Below are 19,637 nucleotides of genomic sequence, written 5' to 3'. Positions count from 1 at the left end.
GACTTCTTTTCGAACGCGACATTCAATCCCATACCACTCTTCTCATTCTAAAAACTAGCTACTTCACCCCTCAGAAAATGCTCTACACTTATCGCAGGGCGCGTTTGTTATAAAATAGTTTTCGTTATATTTTTTGCGCTAATGTGCCTCGTTTGTTCTAGACATTTCTTACAGTTATTTCGGTATTCTACCCATTGTTTCGATGCAAAATGGTGCATGAACGTTCGAATTTTTGCGCGAATTAATATATCCGTGATGACCTGGTGAAAACGGGGGCATTGAACGTCTGAGCAGCTATTTAGAGCTCTATCGGGCTCTAAGTTTACTGTTCATCCAAGCTGGAGTTAAAACTAGCTAAAACCGAAACCAAGCTCTTATCTGTGGTTCGAAAGCAAATCGTCCGGCGTTAAAACGATTTCTGTTCAACGTTTTGTCGATTTTTTTTTTGGCTGACACGGTTTTTGTTACTAATTGGAAACATAACTCATTGTTGCTTCTGATAGCTGCGCTCAAATAAACTTCATCTAGAGTGACACACTCAATTGACCTTATATCCTCAACCTTAGGAAAAGAAGTCAATTTGAAAGTGAGAAAGTCATTATTGAGAATGAGTTAAGTCACAACGTGGGCCAAAAACTTAATCACACAAATGAGCAAAGACTTGACCAAGAGTGAAAAAGATGTAGCGCCTGCATTTCAGTTGAAATTGCATGAATGAACAGAAAAAACTGATTTGAAATCGTCGTGACTTCATATGATCGTTAAAACACTTGACAATATATAACACGAGGACAAGTTTTGAATTAGAGCTCAAAGAGTTGTCATTGAAACACGATTAGCAGAGGAGAGCGCCTAGAGTGAGGTACAGGTGGAGGGGGTAACACTTGCAAAAAGATTCACATTAGGGGAGATTCGAACCCGGGAACCCCTGCTCATTGACCATACACTCTACCTCTAGGCTGAAGTGCCCTTTGCCTCATTTTATTGCGAGTATCCCCCTTCACCTCACCCTAGTCGCTCTCCACTTCTAATGTCAAGCCCCGCAATCACTTGATTCTTCGCTCCGCGTCATGTTACAGCGCGACCAAAACAAACATTTCAATTTGACTTCAAACATGAAAATGACCCAAAATAGACCTAAAATAAACCAATTATTGATCTGAACGAAAAATAGGTTAAGATGAGAAAAGCATCTTGATGACTTCTATCGAGCATGAAGACTCAGACTCAAATAAAACTTATAAAATATTTACTATCTATTAATAGAATGAACTCAATTCTGATTGGACAAAAATGTAAAAAAAGTATAAGAAATGCATAACACGAATTATTCATTCATTCATTCAATTGATTCTTGTGAAACTTAGTACTATTTGCCATCCTCAAAACTTGTGAATTTTTCTCATCTTAGCGGAATACCGGACGCTTGCGAACCTAAACACTTAAAAAAATATTTGAAAAGGAAACATAAAAACTGCACACGGAACCTAAATATTAGTAGGAAACTCCTATTAGAATAGCTCTGCAGAGAGTTACCATAGGCGTTTACTAGTAAGCATCCACCAATTGCGTTCAGCTATTTAGATCTGTGAATTGAGCTAAATTTATAACACGAAAAAGTCACCGGTCTGGCAAAAATTTTGCTTGAAAACATGTTTATAAAAATTGATTCAGATTTGGTTAGAGGTTAATTAAACAGGTTATAATGACAAAAGTTTTCTTCATTTTAAAAATAATTTGAAAATCCAAGTTATTACAAAAGAGACCAGATTAGAATGTCGCACATTTTAATAAACGTTTATCTTTCTATTTTAAAATTCAATAGACACTAGAAAAAAAATCAGCAACAAGAAAGTCTCAATCCTGCTATACAAACATAATATTGCAAAATCGCATTATGAAAATTGGCTAGAATTTTACAATGTATCACAAAAGAGAAATCACAACCTGACGTAATGATTTGACAATATCGACCTGAGAATTGTTAGGAAAGAATCTGTATGGTTCAGTTGGTATTAAACAAAGACAACGAACGCTCTGGAAAAAAATATTCCATGTGAGAGATCTGTGAAAAGAATTTGTGAGAAATGGGAAAAAGAATTAAAACATTTCGAAAAATTATTTGATATAAAAGACGTTGGTGTGAGGCAGACAAGTTACACTCAAGAACCCCAGATGCATGCTCTTCAAGTATTCACACTGCTTTAATTGTTTATGCAAAATCGTGAAACACTGCATCGTATTTAATTTCTGTTAAAAGCGCTTTAAAGCCAAATAAGCATGGATAGGTTGCTGCAATTCTTGTCTTGTCATTTACGAGTGCTTGCAGAAGAAATAAATTCCCATATGATAACAACTTATTATATCTTACGCTTTACTCAATGCTGATATTTTTCGGAGCTTAAGTAGTGAGGCCAAAATTACAATTGTCCACAAAGGTTATCGTTTTTTCTCAGAGTTCAAAGCATTACCGACAAACATCACTGAGGGGCACCAAATAATCTTAAGCTTATTAGAGGGTACTACAGTGATTTCAATTTAAAATCGAAACCAATTTGACCAATTTTGAGATTAATAGACTATCTAGTGCAAACTTACCTCCTTAGCTTTGCATTGAAGTCATCAGGTTGAGCCAATTGTTGTTCACGGGCAGTAGCAGAGCACAGTTCCTAAAAAGTTTCAAAAGTCTTTGCTCCCATTCTTGACGAAACTTGAAACTAAACCAGAGGATGACATCTATAAGAAAATATAAAAATATAAAACGACTAATGCCGGAACAATTGCTTTCGAACGACAGGCGAGTGGAAAAACATTTGACCACGCTGGGATTCGAACTATTGACCTCCCGATCCCTAAACAAAATCACTGCCCACTCGGCTATCAAGCCCTTATTGATGCTATGCTGCAACCAATTTTATATTAGCAACAAGCTTTACTTCGGAGTGAGAGCAACAGAGATCACTCAAAAATGAAGAATTAAAGAGTGAAAAAGTCATTTGAGAAGTCAAAGAATGTTCTAGAAGAAAAGCGCAAAACGGTCAAGCAAAAAATTTGCATAAAAAACCAACACGTTTACAATGATTGCTATGAACTTCGTTCAAAAACTAGTTCACAAATTGTCTCGAATATTAGGTCGGAAGATTTTGCCAGTTAATCCCGTTTCCCAGGACAAAAACATACTCACTGAAATGCTGACGAAAAATGTCATCAGAAAAGACCAACAGTCCCAGATAATTGCCACAAATTTTTTGAGAGCACTACGTAGCCTTAAAATATTCCCAGCACATTACCGGAAAATAGCCGTCATTGATTCCCATAACACCGGTTGGGATTGAATGAACAGAAGAACAAGGATAAAAATTGATTACTGTGTAAAACACTTTTAAAGTGCGACCTATTTTGTTTGGATTTTGTAGTTATGCTTCTTAATGAGACGTTGCATGGGCTAGCAGCACTCAAAAAAGCATTAGATTCTAACTAAGTCCTATAAGAACAAGGTTCAAGTAGCGGGCATCTAAAAATGGGCTTTATAGATTTATCGGGTTTCTATTTTGATTTCGATACTGATTCTGTTTACTTTAGATTGCTTTGCTGAGCAACTCCTGATTAAAATCACTTCGAATGAACAGAGAATGAGCAAAGAAACAAAAAGCCGAGAGAAGTCAAAAAGATTTCAAGCAAAATGTTCAACAAGCTGTGAACTAAGGTAGAGCGAAACAAATATTTATTCGACAAAGTGAAGACAAAGCCGAACAAACTCAGACAGAATTCAAAGAATCTTTGTATAATCCGAGTAAACAAAAAATCTAGACCTAGAACGGACTATGAATGCATTAGAAAAACCATTCAGCGAAAAACAGATAAAAAAAATCGAAAAAAACCCAGAAAAATCAATGCCAAAATGCCGTATGTGAACAAAGAACCACTCGCGAGAAAGCAATCGTTTGTCCAAAAACGTGTTGTCAATCTAGGTTAAAGTTAGAGCAAAAACCATTCAAAGGCTCAAAACCACTGGCTTTCTGGCTCCACTTCCTGTTTCGGCGTGAACAAACGCATCACTTGAATTGGACTTCGAAAATCATGGCATTGTGTGAACATAGCCCGAAGATTTCCCGGAAAGAACTCGTAGTATACAGTTGACCAAACTTATTGACCTGATTCTTATTTTATATAACTATACAAAGCATTTATCAAAAAACAACAACTGGAAAATGACATGAGCGACCTAAATAATAAAAATTGCTATAGCATCTGATAAAAATTACTTTTAGTTGTGATTCCAAAAAAATATATGGCAAAAGACCCTATAATGGGGGTTACTTGGGTAAAACATTTTACCAAATGTCAAAAACCTCACAAAATGGATTCAAATGTCAAAAAAGACAACGACGATGAATGGGAAGGGAGATGACCATGGACCAAAACCGAATATAATTTCCCCATCAATCTCTACAAAATGCTAATATGCTATTTCGCATCCATTATTCTCAAACAATTCAACTAAATCGTCTTATCATCGGATACATCAGTCGTCCACCCAATATATGACGGAGAAATATTAAACAACAATGAAAAAGTCGAGGAACAAGAATGAAAAGTTGATATTTGTAACATTTATTTTAGTAAAACTGCTTTGTTTAGCTTAAGTTTCTTCTCATTTTTATTTGAAGAAATTTCGGATAACTTTTTCCGTTGGATCAGTCACTCATCAAATACAAGGCTGATAAAATTTATCAACGATTAAAAATGCAGAGAATAAAATAAATGAAAAAAAAAATAACAAAATTCAACAAAATTACCTCAAAATAATAATCAATCAACTTGAAAGATCAAAACTAATTTCAACCACAATTCCTCTGTAGAGTTGTGAGAGAAAAGTACACAAAATCTGATGGAAAAGCTTAAAACAAGGCAAAATGGTAAAATAGCTGAAAATTGAATCTAAGAGTAACATTTGCTTCAGATAGTGAAAAAGGCTTCCGAACACACTATTACTAGTTTATATTAAGTGAGAGAAACACCCTTGACTGAAAAGGTGGGAGTTGAAACTAAATAACTGCTTTCAAAAATTTCGCTTACTTACCAATAAATTTTTCACACCTACTTTTCTCGCTCTCTCAAAAAACGATGTGAACAGAAAACCACTCTCTTATATTCAATTCTTTCATTCAGCACTTTGATCTAAACACATAGTTTTCATATGCGGCGTTGAATTTTACATCCTGTTTTAAATACACTCCAAAAAATTATCGATCAAAAAGAAGACGCTCCACCAATACTCATGGATGGAGTCGATGGCTCCCCAATAAAACTAGAGCACTATAATAGCAGGCTGAGCAAGCTAATGGCGGCTATTAAACATAACATGACCATTTATAATATGACCGTTGGACATTGTTGTCAAGCAACTGGCGTGGGGCAACGCTTCAGTTTCAGTTAGCTTAAATACAGAGACTAGCGTCGTTGCGGGAGGAGGAGGGGTGTCAAAGTCAAAAAATTGCCTGTTACATCATAAATTTATTTCTGCTAACAGTTCCGCCTTAACATTTCCAGAAGTAAACACAGTTTATTTCAGTACCAAACCATTACAATACTAGTATATCGCTGAAAATCAGTACTGAAACAGTCTACATCAAAAATAATTCTTCATCAGTATGCCCAGTTAGAAACCAATATTTTCTTTTTGGTTTGTCCACTCTAAATTCAGAAAATGGAGCATTTCCAAATAAAAAGAAATTCCCAAATTATGTGACCCCTGTGATCGAAAATTAGAATTTGAATAAATTGCTTGAATTTGCTGCACCAAAAAATTGCTCGTTCTCTGAAAGAGTAGTGCCTAAGCAAAAATCACTTTCGATGTCAATCTTTCACTCATGATCAGAAATTTGACTAAATTAGCCGCTCTGACTCTTCAAGTAAAAAAAATAGCTCGCATATTGCCAGATAACAGCCGCAATAGCTTCGTAGATCTGAAGTCCCAAAAAGTCAAAGAAACATAGCAAAAAATTTTGTTAAATGCTGAGATGTTATATTTTGATTACGAATATGTATAACTTATTGCTGCTTCTATTGGATGCCAATAACCTTCAATTAGAATGACACATTCACTCGATCTATCTCTTTGAATTGAAGTAAAGACAATTTCAGTGAGGTAAGTCACGTTTGACTAGGGACTTAATCACGCAGATGAACAAAAAACTAGCTCCACTGAGAGTGAAAACTGAAGTGATTGTGACGTCATATGATCGTAACAAAAATCTTGAAATAAAAAAACCAAAAGAAGATGAATAACAGCCTCAGCTACCGCATCGCGGCTATTAAAAAACTATCTGCAATGAAATAAATGACTGCAATCATCATAAAAATGATTAAATTTGCAGTATTGATAAATTTGCAAAATTTGCGGCTTAAATGTTTCCACTCGAAAAATCAACGATGAGAAAGCTAACGAGATACTTGATACCAACTTCTTAGAAAAGGTGATAAAACCTTTGAAAAATGCAAAAACAATGATGACTTCCATCCGCTTTGCGGCCCATAAAACTGAAAACCCATTTATGTAACAAGCCGTAAAGCAGTGATTTAATTTAGTTGAAAATAAAATTTTAAACATTTTAAACCTCGACAACAGCTGACAGAATCTTACTCTATAGTGGAAAGTTAGTCAGAAAACTGAAATGTAAGATATTTGTTATATCAACGTTTTCATGAGCTTTAATATGATACTTTTCATATCTTTCTACGACGCGGAGGAGCAAAAGCTTTAGCAGGCGTGCTAAAAAATCTCGCTTAGGGATGTTGGAATAGAACAATACATTAGAAATATTACATCAAATAGAACTTGAAACTCATTCATCAAGCATTTTTATAGCCAGCAACCGACAAAAAGGACACATGAATTAATCTTTACTAAATTTCTAATTCTAATTTGTACTCTAACAGCAATACAAAACAGACAAAGAAACAAATTTATTTTTATAAATCTAATTTGGCAGAAAATTTTTGTTTTTACGATTTTTTCTCTGCAGCCAATTTCTGAACAAGTTCACAGGCCATAAATTTTGGGAACATAAAAAACATAGCTGGGAAATTGCCCGAAAATAGCCTCAAAAGAGCAGTAAAAAAGACAGACCAAAAACTACTCCTTTCATTAAAAAGGTGAGATGTTATATTTTGATTAGGAATCTGCATAAGGTTTTGCTGCCTCTATTAGCTGCTCTCAAATAACCTTCATTTAGAGTCCCACACATTCACTTGACCTTATCTCTTTGAATTAAAGTAAACGAAAGTCAATTTCAAAGGAATTGCTCTCGAATGAAAGGAGAGGGAGAGGGGTTGGTTTTTTCAACTATGGGCGTGCAAATCTTGCCTAACTCAAAATTGCACTTCACACTATAAATTCTGCAGTCTCAGCAGCTTCCGTGAGCCGTATACTCAGCACCAAGTGAAGTTCTCAGAGAACTGCACAGGTACTTACTACCCTCTCATGCCTTACCAGCTTATCCCAATTCCAAAGAAGAAAAATCAAATCACTCAAGTGAGCGAAGGACCATTTCTGAACAAAATGGAAAAAAAAGTCAAGCGAAAAGCCATTAAAAAGACATACGACTTCACTTATTGCTTCAAACTTCGTTCGATAGTAATTAATAATGATCCGTTTTGACCGGTGATTTTTAAGGACTCAATAAACAATGTCTAAGATTTTATATGCGTGCGTCTTTGGCCTCTTATTCAATATTCTCGCGGCCGGCAACATTTTATTTGCTCCGTTTTCTTACTATTTGAGAAAGAAAGCTGCTAAAATACGCCGTTTTTTTTCAACAAAATTTACACATCGTTTAATTGTCAAAGCGGAAGTTGGAACTTTGTGCATACGCAACTCATATTTAACAAAATATGAACTGCTGTAAATTTTTCACTAACCTCAAGAGAGGACTCGACAGTAAAATCTTGGAAAGGCTTGGCAATGTCTGAGATAACGGATTGGTTGTTAATGAGACTATCGTTTGGATGACTCTGCCGACCAGAGACAACTTTTTCCACTGTCTTCGTTTGAGGGTCAGACTTGTTTGTGTATCTCACTTTAATCGCCTCTTCCGTAGCTTCCTTCATTTTGGACGGATCTGAAAGGAATCTACTTTGAGTCTCTTTGTATATTTTTGTTCCCGAATTCGGATCTAGAGGCGGTCTGGCTCCCGAAGTTGAGTCAGTAGTACGACTTGAAAAGTAGTTCCTACGATTTGAGGAAAAATGGTGTGTCACTCCAGTTCTATTTGCCAAGTTTGTCCTATTATGAAAGCTACCATTTTGACAATCCATTTGGTTTGGAAGAGGAGTTGATGATAAAAAGGGCTTCAAAACACCCTTCCAGGTGCCTGAATGGAAGTGGGAATCAGTAACATCTGAACTGAAATCACTGCGATCGTCCGACTGAGACCAATTCACATTGTAGGAAGTAGACTCAGGAAGGGTGTCTTGACAGTTTGATATGCTTCTGGAATGGTTCATAAATTGAGAAGAAGATTCTTTCGTTTGTCCAGGCGTGACTGCTTTATCAATTACCGAAGAGGGAGGATCCGGAGACGGTTCTCGTATGTCCACAAACTCGGCTTCTGTACTTCTCCGAGCAAAGTGTAGAGCCGATTCGCTGCCTCTTCGGTTGTAAGAGACTTCCTGTGGAAGACTAGGCAATGGTTTGTGGAATGGCGAGTATGTTGAATGTTTTGGAGCTTTCGTTGAGTTGACCACTTTCGATGTCTTCATATCTGGCACTGGTGTTTTTGCCAATGTAAGTGGGTCAACTATAATTCGCTGTCTAGCGACTGGAACGGGAGCGTGGGAAACTGTGGTCTTCGAATTGGAAGCTTGACTGGTACTGACCTGGAATGATGTTGATACATTCAATGGGGCAATGTTCGCATTAGTATAATTTGCAAAGTTGATAGATTTGGAAGACTCCCGAGCAGGAATAGGCGGTGGAATGGTGTCATGAGGCAACTGAACTAAAGAAGCTTTATTTTTTTCCAAAGTACTCGTGGCTATGTCCGGATATGGTTTATTGGCATTAGCACCCTTTGAAGATATGAGTTTGTGATCTCTGTTGAGAACTGCCTCCTTGATCGAATCATCAAAGTCAGATTGGAACCAGGAGGCAGAGGTTTCTTGCATCACCTTTGAGTTGTTGTCAATCCGCAGTCTAAGAGAGATATCGTCTGACGTCTCTTTCTCTTTCAAAGTAGCTAAACACAAAATACACATCATAGTCTGTAGTACCACTGCACAAAAACATCCTTCCTACTTTCAATTAAACAAATGATCAAGGCAACTGCAAAAACTGTCCTTCGTTTCGCGAAACATCGATTCACATCCCTAAAAAACAAAACAATGTACAAAGTTTAATAGTTACAAAGAGTTAGACTGGTCCAATAACTGCAGCCCAGTCGGTTATCAGATCAGAAAAAAAATTCTAAAAAATTTAATAAGTGTCACTTTCTTTAAAATTTTCTGGTTAGAAATTCTTTTTAATTCTAAGTCCTCCCTGCTCTTACATAATTTGACATAAATTGGGTTTAATAAAAAAGTGTTTTGTTTCTGATGAATCAAAAAAGCATTCCACCAGTTGATTTTTGAAACATACCCGGCAGATTGCCGGAAAATAGCCGTCATTGGTTCCCATAACTCTATTGGGAAGAAACGAAAATATCAACAAAAAATGATTTTTGTACAAAAATATTTTTAAGTGCAATTTATTTTGATGTCATTTCGTAGTTGAAAATACTCCTATCTCTCAGTGAGAGGCTACAGGGTCTAGTATCAATACCAATAAGCATTATTGATAGTAACTAAAACTTATGAGAGCAAAGTTCAAGTACCGGGCATCTAAAAATGGGCTTTATGGGTTTATCCCGTTTCTATTTCTGACTTTGATTTTTTATGTTGACTCTCTTCAGTTTGAATTGCTTTGCTGAGCAGCTATTGTTTAAAAGGACTTTTAACAGAATGACAGAAGAGTGAAACTAGCCTAGAGAAGTCAAAAAGATTTCACGCAAAATGTCGAAAAAGCGGCAAAAAGGTAAAGCGAAAAGTTCGACGAAGTAAAAAACATAGCAGGACAACTCCTGACGTACAATTCAAAAAATTTTCATTGACTAAACAAAACACTAGACCTAGAACTAGAACGGACTATGAGTGAAATGGGAAAACCATTTCCAAAAAAAATCATAAAAAAAAACAAAAAAAAACAGAAAATCAATGTGAAAATGCCGCTAGCGAGAAATCTCATTCTGATTCTAACAAAAAAACTAGGCCTAGATTAAACTATGAATGGATTGGGAAAACAATTTAGAAAAAAATCCGATCGAAAAAACAGTAAAAATCAAAATGAAATTGCCGCATGTGAACAAAAAACCACTAGCGAGAAACCGAAATTTTGTTCAAACACCATTTTCGCACTCTACTTTCAAATTAGAGCGAAAAAATATCACGCCGCAAAACCACTCGCTTTTTCACTCCACTTCCTCTTTCGGCGTGACCAAAATCACTACTCCAATTTGACTTAATCATCAAAATGTGTGAACAGATCTTAAAAAAAAACATAGCCGGAAGAATTCCGGAAACGACTCGAAGTAGAATTCCATTTACACTCCATCCAACTACTCATCACACAAACCGTGCCTCCACTGATTTATGATTATCTTCAGACAAAACTATAGAACAAAAAAGAAAAAACAAGAAAATCAAATTGTTCAAATATGATTAAAAATCTGATCAAATTTTGTCATATCTAATTTTGTCATAAATTGAGATCCCGAAATAACTATTTCTGCCAAAATTACTTTATCAAAACATTTAGTACCTACTAAAACCACCTATGAGAATTCTTTAAAAACACTGTTAGCCAAATAATGAAAAGAAAAAGCTCTTACAAACAACTTGCACTAAAAACCTGGAAAAAGTTAATAATTTTTTTTAATATTACAAAAGCATATAAATCCAAAGAAAAATTACTTTCTGCAATAGGGTTTCCATATGCTCGCAAAACAATAGACAAGTCATAATAGGCTAAGAAACTTGTCTAAGTTCTAGAAAAAAAAGAAACTGCAAAAAAAAATTGAGAAAAATTATTTAAAATTTCTCAATTTTTCCTAAGAAAAAAAAAAGATTTATACTAACAAAACTTTAATCAATTGGTATCTGAACATTCCCTGAGTAACAAGCTACTATTCAAATCCCACTTAAAGCAGTAAAACAAAAAAAACAGGCAAAAAATAATCAAATTTCGTCTAAAAATCAGCAAAACTGACCAAAAACATCCAAATTAGCACTTAACTCAAATTAACTACTTGAAACCTTCAATTCCTATCAATTCCTATCAAAACCTTCAATTCCTATCAAAACAAGACAATATCATAATCAAACCTCATAACCATCAAAAGTTGCAAAAAACTGCATTTAAATGCCGCACGTGAACAAAAAAAAATTTCGCTCGCTTAGAAAATTTTTTCACTCATCAATTTCTCGCTCTCTCAAAAACAGCGGTATGAACAAAAACCACTCTCTTTTCGCTCTGCTCTTCAATTTTGTTCAGCACCAAAATCACTCAAAACGTTTTCACGCGTTCCATTTCCCGCTTCAAAAATCACTCCAATAAAATTGATTAAAAAAAAGGACTTCTCCAATACTCCTCTTCGAGTCGTAAAAAAAGACAGCGCCCCAATACAATTCACATTCTTTGAATTTTAAGAACCGAGAGCACCGCAATATAGCTTTGCTCAGCTTACAGCTTCGCAGCTATAAACACATTGACTATTCCCGGAACTTGAGACAATTAGCTTTGTGATGCGTTCGTTCCTAAATCGAAATTTGCTTTAGATTTAACATTAAAAATTTAATTTTCACTCTTGCTCTCGTCTGTGGAGGTTCGATTCCATATACAATCCTTTAAAAATTTTGTGATTAATAATCAAATCAGACAACCGAGCTCATTATTGCCTCAAACCTATGTGATACAAACCTATCTGAAAAATCTAGTCGTGCAATCTAAGTTGATACCGAACTACTCATCCAACTACTCATCAAACAAAACGTGCCCTCACTAATTTATGATTATCGTGAAACAAAACCATGAAACAAAAGTAAAAACAATAAAATGAAATCTGTTAAAATATGATAAAAAAAATCTGATAAATTTTGTTATAAATTGAGATCCCGAAAATACTATCTCTGCAAAATAACTTCATCAAAACAACTAGCACTTGCTAAAACCACTTATGTGAATTTTGAAAAGATATTTTAGGCTAAATAATGAAAAAAGCTCTTAAAAACAACTTTCACTAAACAACTGGAAAAAGTTATTAAATTTTTTATTATTTCAAAAGCATATAAATCCAAAGAAAAATTCCCTTCAGCCAATAGGATATCAAGATGCCCGCAAAACAATAGGCAAGTCATAATAGCCTAGGAAACTTAGCTAAAAACAGAAAAAAAGGCCTAAAACTGCAAAAAAATTAAGAAAAATAGTTCCAATTTTCGCAATTTGTTTGTCATATTTCTCAACAAAAAAATGATTCTTACCCACAAAACTGTAATCAATTGTTATCATAAATTTGCTCAAAAAGAAGGGGTTTCTTCAATACCGATTTGAGCCAGTAAAACAAAATTATCGTAAAAAAACGCAAAATTAGCCCAAAAATCATCAAAATACATTGATAACCTCCGAATTATCATTAAATTCACATGAATTTCCAGAAACCTTCAAACCACTACCGAAACCAGCCTAAAATTAAAACAAAATCATAACCAAACCTCTTAACCAAAATAAATGCAAAAAAAACTGCTTTAAAATGCCGCACGTGAACAAAAAAATTTCGCTCGCTTAGAGAAAATTTTTTCACACATCAATTTTTCGCTCTCTCAAAAACAGCGGTATGAACAAAAACCACTCTCTTGCAAAATAAATGCAAAAAAAACTGCTTTAAAATGCCGCACGTGAACAAAAAAATTTCGCTCGCTTAGAGAAAATTTTTTCACACATCAATTTTTCGCTCTCTCAAAAACAGCGGTATGAACAAAAACCACTCTCTTTTCTCTCCACTCTTCACTTTTGTTCAGCACCAAAATCACTCCAAATTTTTTCACGCGTTTCATTTCCCGCTTCAAAAATCACTCCAATAAAATTGATTAAAAAAGGACTTCTCCAATACTCCTCTTCGAGTCGTAAAAAGACAGCGCCCCAATACAATTCAAATTCTTTGAATTGTAAAAAAATAGGAGCGCTATAATAGCCGGCTGAGAAGATGAGGGCAGCTATTAAAAAGAATTAACTCTTGGTTTTTGGCGGCTTCATTAATTGAGAGTTCGTGTGTTCTTTTAATGTTTCCAATTCTTCAGTGTGTAACTTTTAGAGCAGGAAAGAGCTGCGCTGCTTGTTTAAAAACAGGCAGCTTTTTAAATGTTCACAAGTCTTAGTTTGACGGGTAATATGGACCAGTATCCAATTTGTATGCCAATACGTAATCCCCAATAAAGGCGGAATGGTTCAGATGTGACATGACAATGCATTCCAGTAATGACAATCTGCGTGAGGGTAGCAGATGAGCGATAGGAGAAAGTGTTCTAATTGCAAATGCCTTCTCACAACAAATTTTTTTGACTTTCTTATAAAATTTAAGTTTGCACCTAAGTATTTAACGACTGTTTCCTCCTTGATAGTTGTGCCAACCATCATTTGGTGGTTCGATAAAAAAACTTCCGTTGTGATGCCTTCAGAAACTCAGTTTCATATCATGCACTCAGTTTTAATGATATACAACTGTCGTCTATTTTTGTTTTAAAAATCTGAAATTCCCGTTGCAATCGTCCCATGATAATTTTCCTATATCCTGGAATTCTATTTGACCTGAATAAGAAGCTGAGCGTCAATACCGTAAAGCAGAAACAGTGATTGGCCAAGTATAGCGCCCTGGTGTACTCTTTGTTTCAATTGACCTGCACTCATGTACTCGAGTTTCTTTGTACGCACTGTAATCGATTTTTATTATACGATGAGGCAAGGTTTTTTCAAAAATGGGGGAATATATATACGCGGCTGGCTTTTTCTTCAGTCAAATTTTCACTTTTTGTTTACGCATCGTAAAGAAAAAATGGAGAGACAGATCGCATTTTGAGATAAACAAACAAATAAAATTGCAGTAAAATTATTTAGTTTAAATGGGGATTTTTCAAAAATGCTTCAAAGTTTCAAGCCTAAAAATTAACAAATTAAACTACGACCGCAAATTTCCAAAAAGAAGAATAATTTTTTTCTCAAAATTTTGTTTATAAATCATATCCATCCGTCTTTCTGTTTTCTGCTGGTTAAAAACTATTGTACAAAGCATTTTTCCTCCATCAAAAATGATTTTTGGGCAAATTGAAGACTTCAGGAAATTAAGAGCTCTCTTAATAGAAATCAACTTTGAAAAACTAAAACTGAAAGCAACAAATCTTATTCTTTTCTAAATTTTAGAGTTGACTCTGCAAAAAATCTTCTGATTTAATCCAAACTAACCATTTGAGTATTTTCAAAACCTTAAAAACGCTTAAAAAACAGTATCAGGAAACGAACATCAGATCAACTAAATTCACTATTCAAAAAAGAAATCTTTTACATTTTTAAATTGTTTTCTTTATAATCTCAGAGCACGCTTTTTCTTCAGTCAAATTTTCTTCAGTCAAATTTTCTTGAGCTGGCTTTTTCTTCAGTCAAATTTTCACTTTTTGTTTACGCATCGTAAAGAAAAAATGGAGAGACAGATCGCATTTTGAGATAAACAAACAAATAAAATTGCAGTAAAATTATTTAGTTTAAATGGGGATTTTTCAAAAATGCTTTAAAGTTTCAAGCCTAAAAATTAACAAATTAAACTACGACCGCAAATTTCCAAAAAGAAGAATAATTTTTTTTCTCAAAATTTTGTTTATAAATCATATCCATCCGTCTTTCTGTTTTCCGCTGGTTAAAAACTATTGTACAAAGCATTTTTCCTCCATCAAAAATGATTTTTGGGCAAATTGAAGACTTCAGGAAATTAAGAGCTCTCTTAATAGAAATCAACTTTGAAAAACTAAAACTGAAAGCAACAAATCTTATTCTTTTCTAAATTTTAGAGTTGACTCGGCAAAAATTCTTCTGATTTAATCCAAACTAACCATTTGAGTATTTTCAAAACCTTGAAAACGCTTAAAAAACAGTATCAGGAAACGAACATCAGATCAACTAAATTCACTATTCAAAAAAGAAATCTTTTACATTTTTAAATTGTTTTCTTTATAATCTCAGAGCAGGCTTTTTCTTCAGTCAAATTTTCTTCAGTCAAATTTTCTTGAGCTGGCTTTTTCTTCAGTCAAATTTTCACTTTTTGTTTACGCATCGTAAAGAAAAAATGGAGAGACAGATCGCATTTTGAGATAAACAAACAAATAAAATTGCAGTAAAATTATTTAGTTTAAATGGGGATTTTTCAAATATGCTTTAAAGTTTCAAGCCTAAAAATTAACAAATTAAACTACGACCGCAAATTTCCAAAAAGAAGAATAATTTTTTTTCTCAAAATTTTGTTTATAAATCATATCCATCCGTCTTTCTGTTTTCCGCTGGTTAAAAACTATTGTACAAAGCATTTTTCCTCCATCAAAAATGATTTTTGGGCAAATTGAAGACTTCAGGAAATTAAGAGCTCTCTTAATAGAAATCAACTTTGAAAAACTAAAACTGAAAGCAACAAATTTTATTCTTTTCTAAATTTTAGAAATGACTCTGCAAAAAATCTTCTGATTTAATCCAAACTAACCATTTGAGTATTTTCAAAACCTTGAAAACGCTTAAAAAACAGTATCAGGAAACGAACACCAGATCAACTAAATTAACTATTCAAAAAAGAAATCTTTTATATTTTTAAATTGTTTTCTTTATAATCTCAGAGCAGACAGTTCGAACTAATCTTCTCGACTATAATGAAATACAGATCACTTTGAAAAATAGAGAGTTTATGGATTGTCAGTTTGGAATATTTAATACATGTACACAATTTTTAATGAAAATGAGAAAACTATTCTTGACTTGTCTGTATTTTGAAATTGATCTTCGAACTAATCTTTTCCAGTCCTTGGGTGTTTGTGTATAATGACAAACTAACTCCTTCATTGATTGCGAAACACCTCAAACAATAAAGAAAAATCTCTGTTGAAAGATTTTTCTTTTTCAGTTCTCATAAAAATTATTAAATTTTCCTATTTCTTTAAAAAATACTCTGACTTAAATCTCGCTGACAACACGTGTGTGAGGTTTTGAATAAATAATGCTCCCTTAAGCTCATAAAACAAAAATTTAGAAAACTTTCAAAAAGTTCATGTTCAATTTTACTGTCAATTACAATATTACAAAATGATACAATTTCCCAAAGGAGCTAAATTCTAGTTTTCTAGAAAAAACAGCAGTCAAGCCATGTAAAAACGGTGACGATTTTTGAGTAATGTTTAGATGCCAAAAAGAAATTTTCGGTGGTGGATTTGTATTTGCTTGTGCGCGCGCTTGTGCGGGTTTATTTATGTGTTTTATTTCAAATGTAAGACAAAAATAGAAGCAGAGTGCAAAAACAGCCAGAAAGAAAGAAAAAAAATTGGAAAAACTACGTAATATTTTCTACATATTGCCGCTTCAAATGTGTCCAATACAAAACTCTGTTTTTAAATCTTGCTGATAACACCTCTGTGAGATTTTGAAAATTCACGCGTTGTGCATATGAATTGTCAAACTTGAAAATTCTAAAAACTTTACATTGAAAGTTTCAACGTTTAGTGTCAAAATTACAGTTACCGATACAAATGCTTCAAAAGTCCACAACGTTTGTTTAGAAAAAAAAAGACAAAGGAGACAAAACGTGACGAATCTTGTGTAGTGACCAATTCACAAAAACAAAATGTAAAACATAAACCGACAAACATTGACAAAACTGCTCTCGAATGACAGGCGGCGCAATTTAATTCAGGAGCTGTAGCCTAGATAAATTTTTCTTCATGAGAGAAAATTTTTCTTTATTTTTCTTATGAGAAGCATAAAAACGGTCAAGCGAAAAGTTTGCATAAAAAAGACACACACGTTTACAATAATTACTTCTCATTCGAGAGCAATTAAAAGTTTCTTTTTGGAGTTGGTATTTGTATTTGTCCGCTGGTATTTGTTTGTGTAATGTGAGCTGTGTGTGTGTGTTTGTATGCTTTTTCTGTCTCTCAGACTGTACTACACTTATCTTTCGAGAGTTTGTTCTTCTGAAAAAAGACAGCATATTTTTTGGTGCAAACAAAGAAATTTTCTGCAATGTTTCTGCATATTGTTGTTACTACGTTGATTTCAGATACTCCCAACAGTTTCTCTGGCAGAATTTAAAAGTTGTTTTTGCAAATTTGAGAGGTATGTTGGAACATTCTGAGCTACGCACAGACTCGCGCGAGCCGTCTTGTTTTTGATTATCCGGAAGTTTTTCATTATTTATTACCCAACCGACTTTATATTACCCAACTTCGGAGCACTGGAGATCACTCAAAAACGATGAACGGAAGCGTAAAAAAGTCACTTGAGAAGTCAAAGAATGTTCTAGAAAAAAGCGCAAAATTGTCAAGCGAAAGATTTGCATAAAAAAAGACACACACGTTTACAATAACTAGCAAGCCCGCAAAAGCATCACAAAATCATATCCGAACAGGTTTAAAAGAATATAGAAATTTTTCGTGGCAACTCGGGCTCGAACCCATGCCCCTCGTTTAACAGCCACAGCTCTTACCTCTTAGGCTACGGACGCGTATTTTTGACGTCCATTGCTTTATTTAACAGCAACTTTTTGTTAAGCAACAATTTTGGCTTTGTTGTGATTAAGGTGCGCTATGTTAAAGGAGCGCAATGAATTTGCAGAAAACAAGCTTCTACAACCAAATCGTCTACAACAAAAAACAACCAAATCTCAAATTTATTTCCGAGTACATTATACATCTTTTTCCTCCCCTATTTCGGCTTGAACCCATGTCGCTCGCTTGACAGCCACAGGTATAATCCCTTGCGCTACTGACGCCGGCTGCTGCTGTCATTCGGTACTGGCTAAATAAGCAAAATTTCTATCAATGTATTTTTTTGTTTTGCTTGTTTTCGCTAAACCGTATGCTTAATAAGCGAAAAAACATTTGCAGAGCAGGCTCTTAGGCATGATTGTGTGGGCTGCATTCTTAAGGATCGTTAAAACATGTGAACTTAGGAGCGCTGCTAAACATTGCGTTCAAGTGCGACTTACATTTAATATATTAGATGAGAGGGAGAGAAAGAAATGGAGAAAGAAAGAAAAGATAAAGGAGTAAAGAAAGAACGAAAACAAGATATAAGTAACAAAAAAAAACAAAATGAAGAGGGGAAGAAAAGAAAACCAACTCCCCAATTTTTTATCCCAGTAAACGATGCATCCTTTTCCTCCACAACTCGGGATCGAACCCCCATGCCCCTCTCTTCACGGCGACAGGTCTAATCCATTGCGCTACTGACTCCTGTTATTGTTGTCTATTGAACTGGATACATACGAAAAATATTGGTCGATGACTTTTTGTCTCGCTTGTTTTTGCTTGATCTGCAAAAAAACATTTGCAGATCAGGAACTTAAGCATGGTCTTGTAGGCTGCAAGTTTAAGAACCGTTAAAAAATGTGAAGATAGGAGCATTGTTAAACATTGCGTTAAAGTGTGACTTACATTTAGTATATTAGATATACAAGAATCAATAAGAAGTAAAATAAAGAAGGGAGCAAGAAGGAAACACAGTGGTGAATGAAAAACAAGATTCACCATTTTTGAGACAAAAAACAGAGTCCATATTTTGCACCGACTCGGTCTCGAACCCATGCCCCTCGCTTCAACACCACAGGTCTAATACCGTGCACTACCGACGCCTGTTACTGTTGTCTATCCGTAGTGGCTACATACGAATTATGGTCGATTGCTTTTTGTCTCGCTTGTTTTTGCTAAGCTGTATGCTTAATGAGCAGAAGAACATTTGCAGATCAGGCACTTAAGCATGGTCGTGTAGGCTGCATATTTATGGATCGTTAAAACATGTGAAGATAGGGGCGTTGTTAACCATTGCGTTCAAGTGCGACTTACATTTAATATATTAGATATAGAAGAATAAATAAGAAGGGAAATAAAGAAGGGAGCAAGAACGAACACAAGATTCACCAATTTTGAGCCGAAAAACAGAAGCTGGAGCGGTGATAACCGTTGCGTTCAAGAGCGACTTACATTTAATATAACAGATGAGAGGGAGAGAAGGAAATGGCGAAAGATGAAGGAATAAAGAAAGAACAAAAAGAAGATACAAGTAACAAATAAAGGCAAAGAAATGAAGAAGGGAAGAAAAAAACAATCGACTCCCCATTTTTATATCCCAGTAAATTATAAATCCTTTTCCTCCCCTATTTTGGCTCGAATCCATGACCCTCACTTCACAGCCATAGTCTAATCCCCTTGCGCTACCGAAGCCTGTTGCAGTTGTCTGTTGAACTGGCTACAAAAGCAAAGTTTTGGTCAATGGCTTTTTTGTCTCGCTTATCTTTGCTAAGCTG

At 34.7% G+C, this 19,637-nt stretch overlaps 1 protein-coding gene across 1 annotated transcript in view; it reads right to left on the bottom strand.

Annotated features, from left to right (window-relative positions):
* Positions 1-19,637, bottom strand: part of LOC142351913 (uncharacterized) — a 92,025-nt gene that overhangs the window by 26,303 nt on the left and 46,085 nt on the right. The window contains exons 5-6 of the mRNA XM_075404169.1: positions 7,924-9,239; positions 2,599-2,669 (exon numbers count right to left, since the gene is read on the bottom strand). Coding sequence (XP_075260284.1) covers positions 2,599-2,669; positions 7,924-9,239 — 1,387 coding nt within the window. The remainder of the gene's footprint in view (positions 1-2,598; positions 2,670-7,923; positions 9,240-19,637) is intronic.

Source organism: Convolutriloba macropyga, chromosome 13 (genome assembly GCF_964194025.1).
Source record: "Convolutriloba macropyga chromosome 13, txConMacr16.3, whole genome shotgun sequence".
NCBI classification, from domain to species: domain Eukaryota; kingdom Metazoa; phylum Xenacoelomorpha; order Acoela; family Convolutidae; genus Convolutriloba; species Convolutriloba macropyga.
Note: the sequence above shows the minus strand (reverse complement) of the source record. Positions and strands in the feature narration are given on the sequence as shown.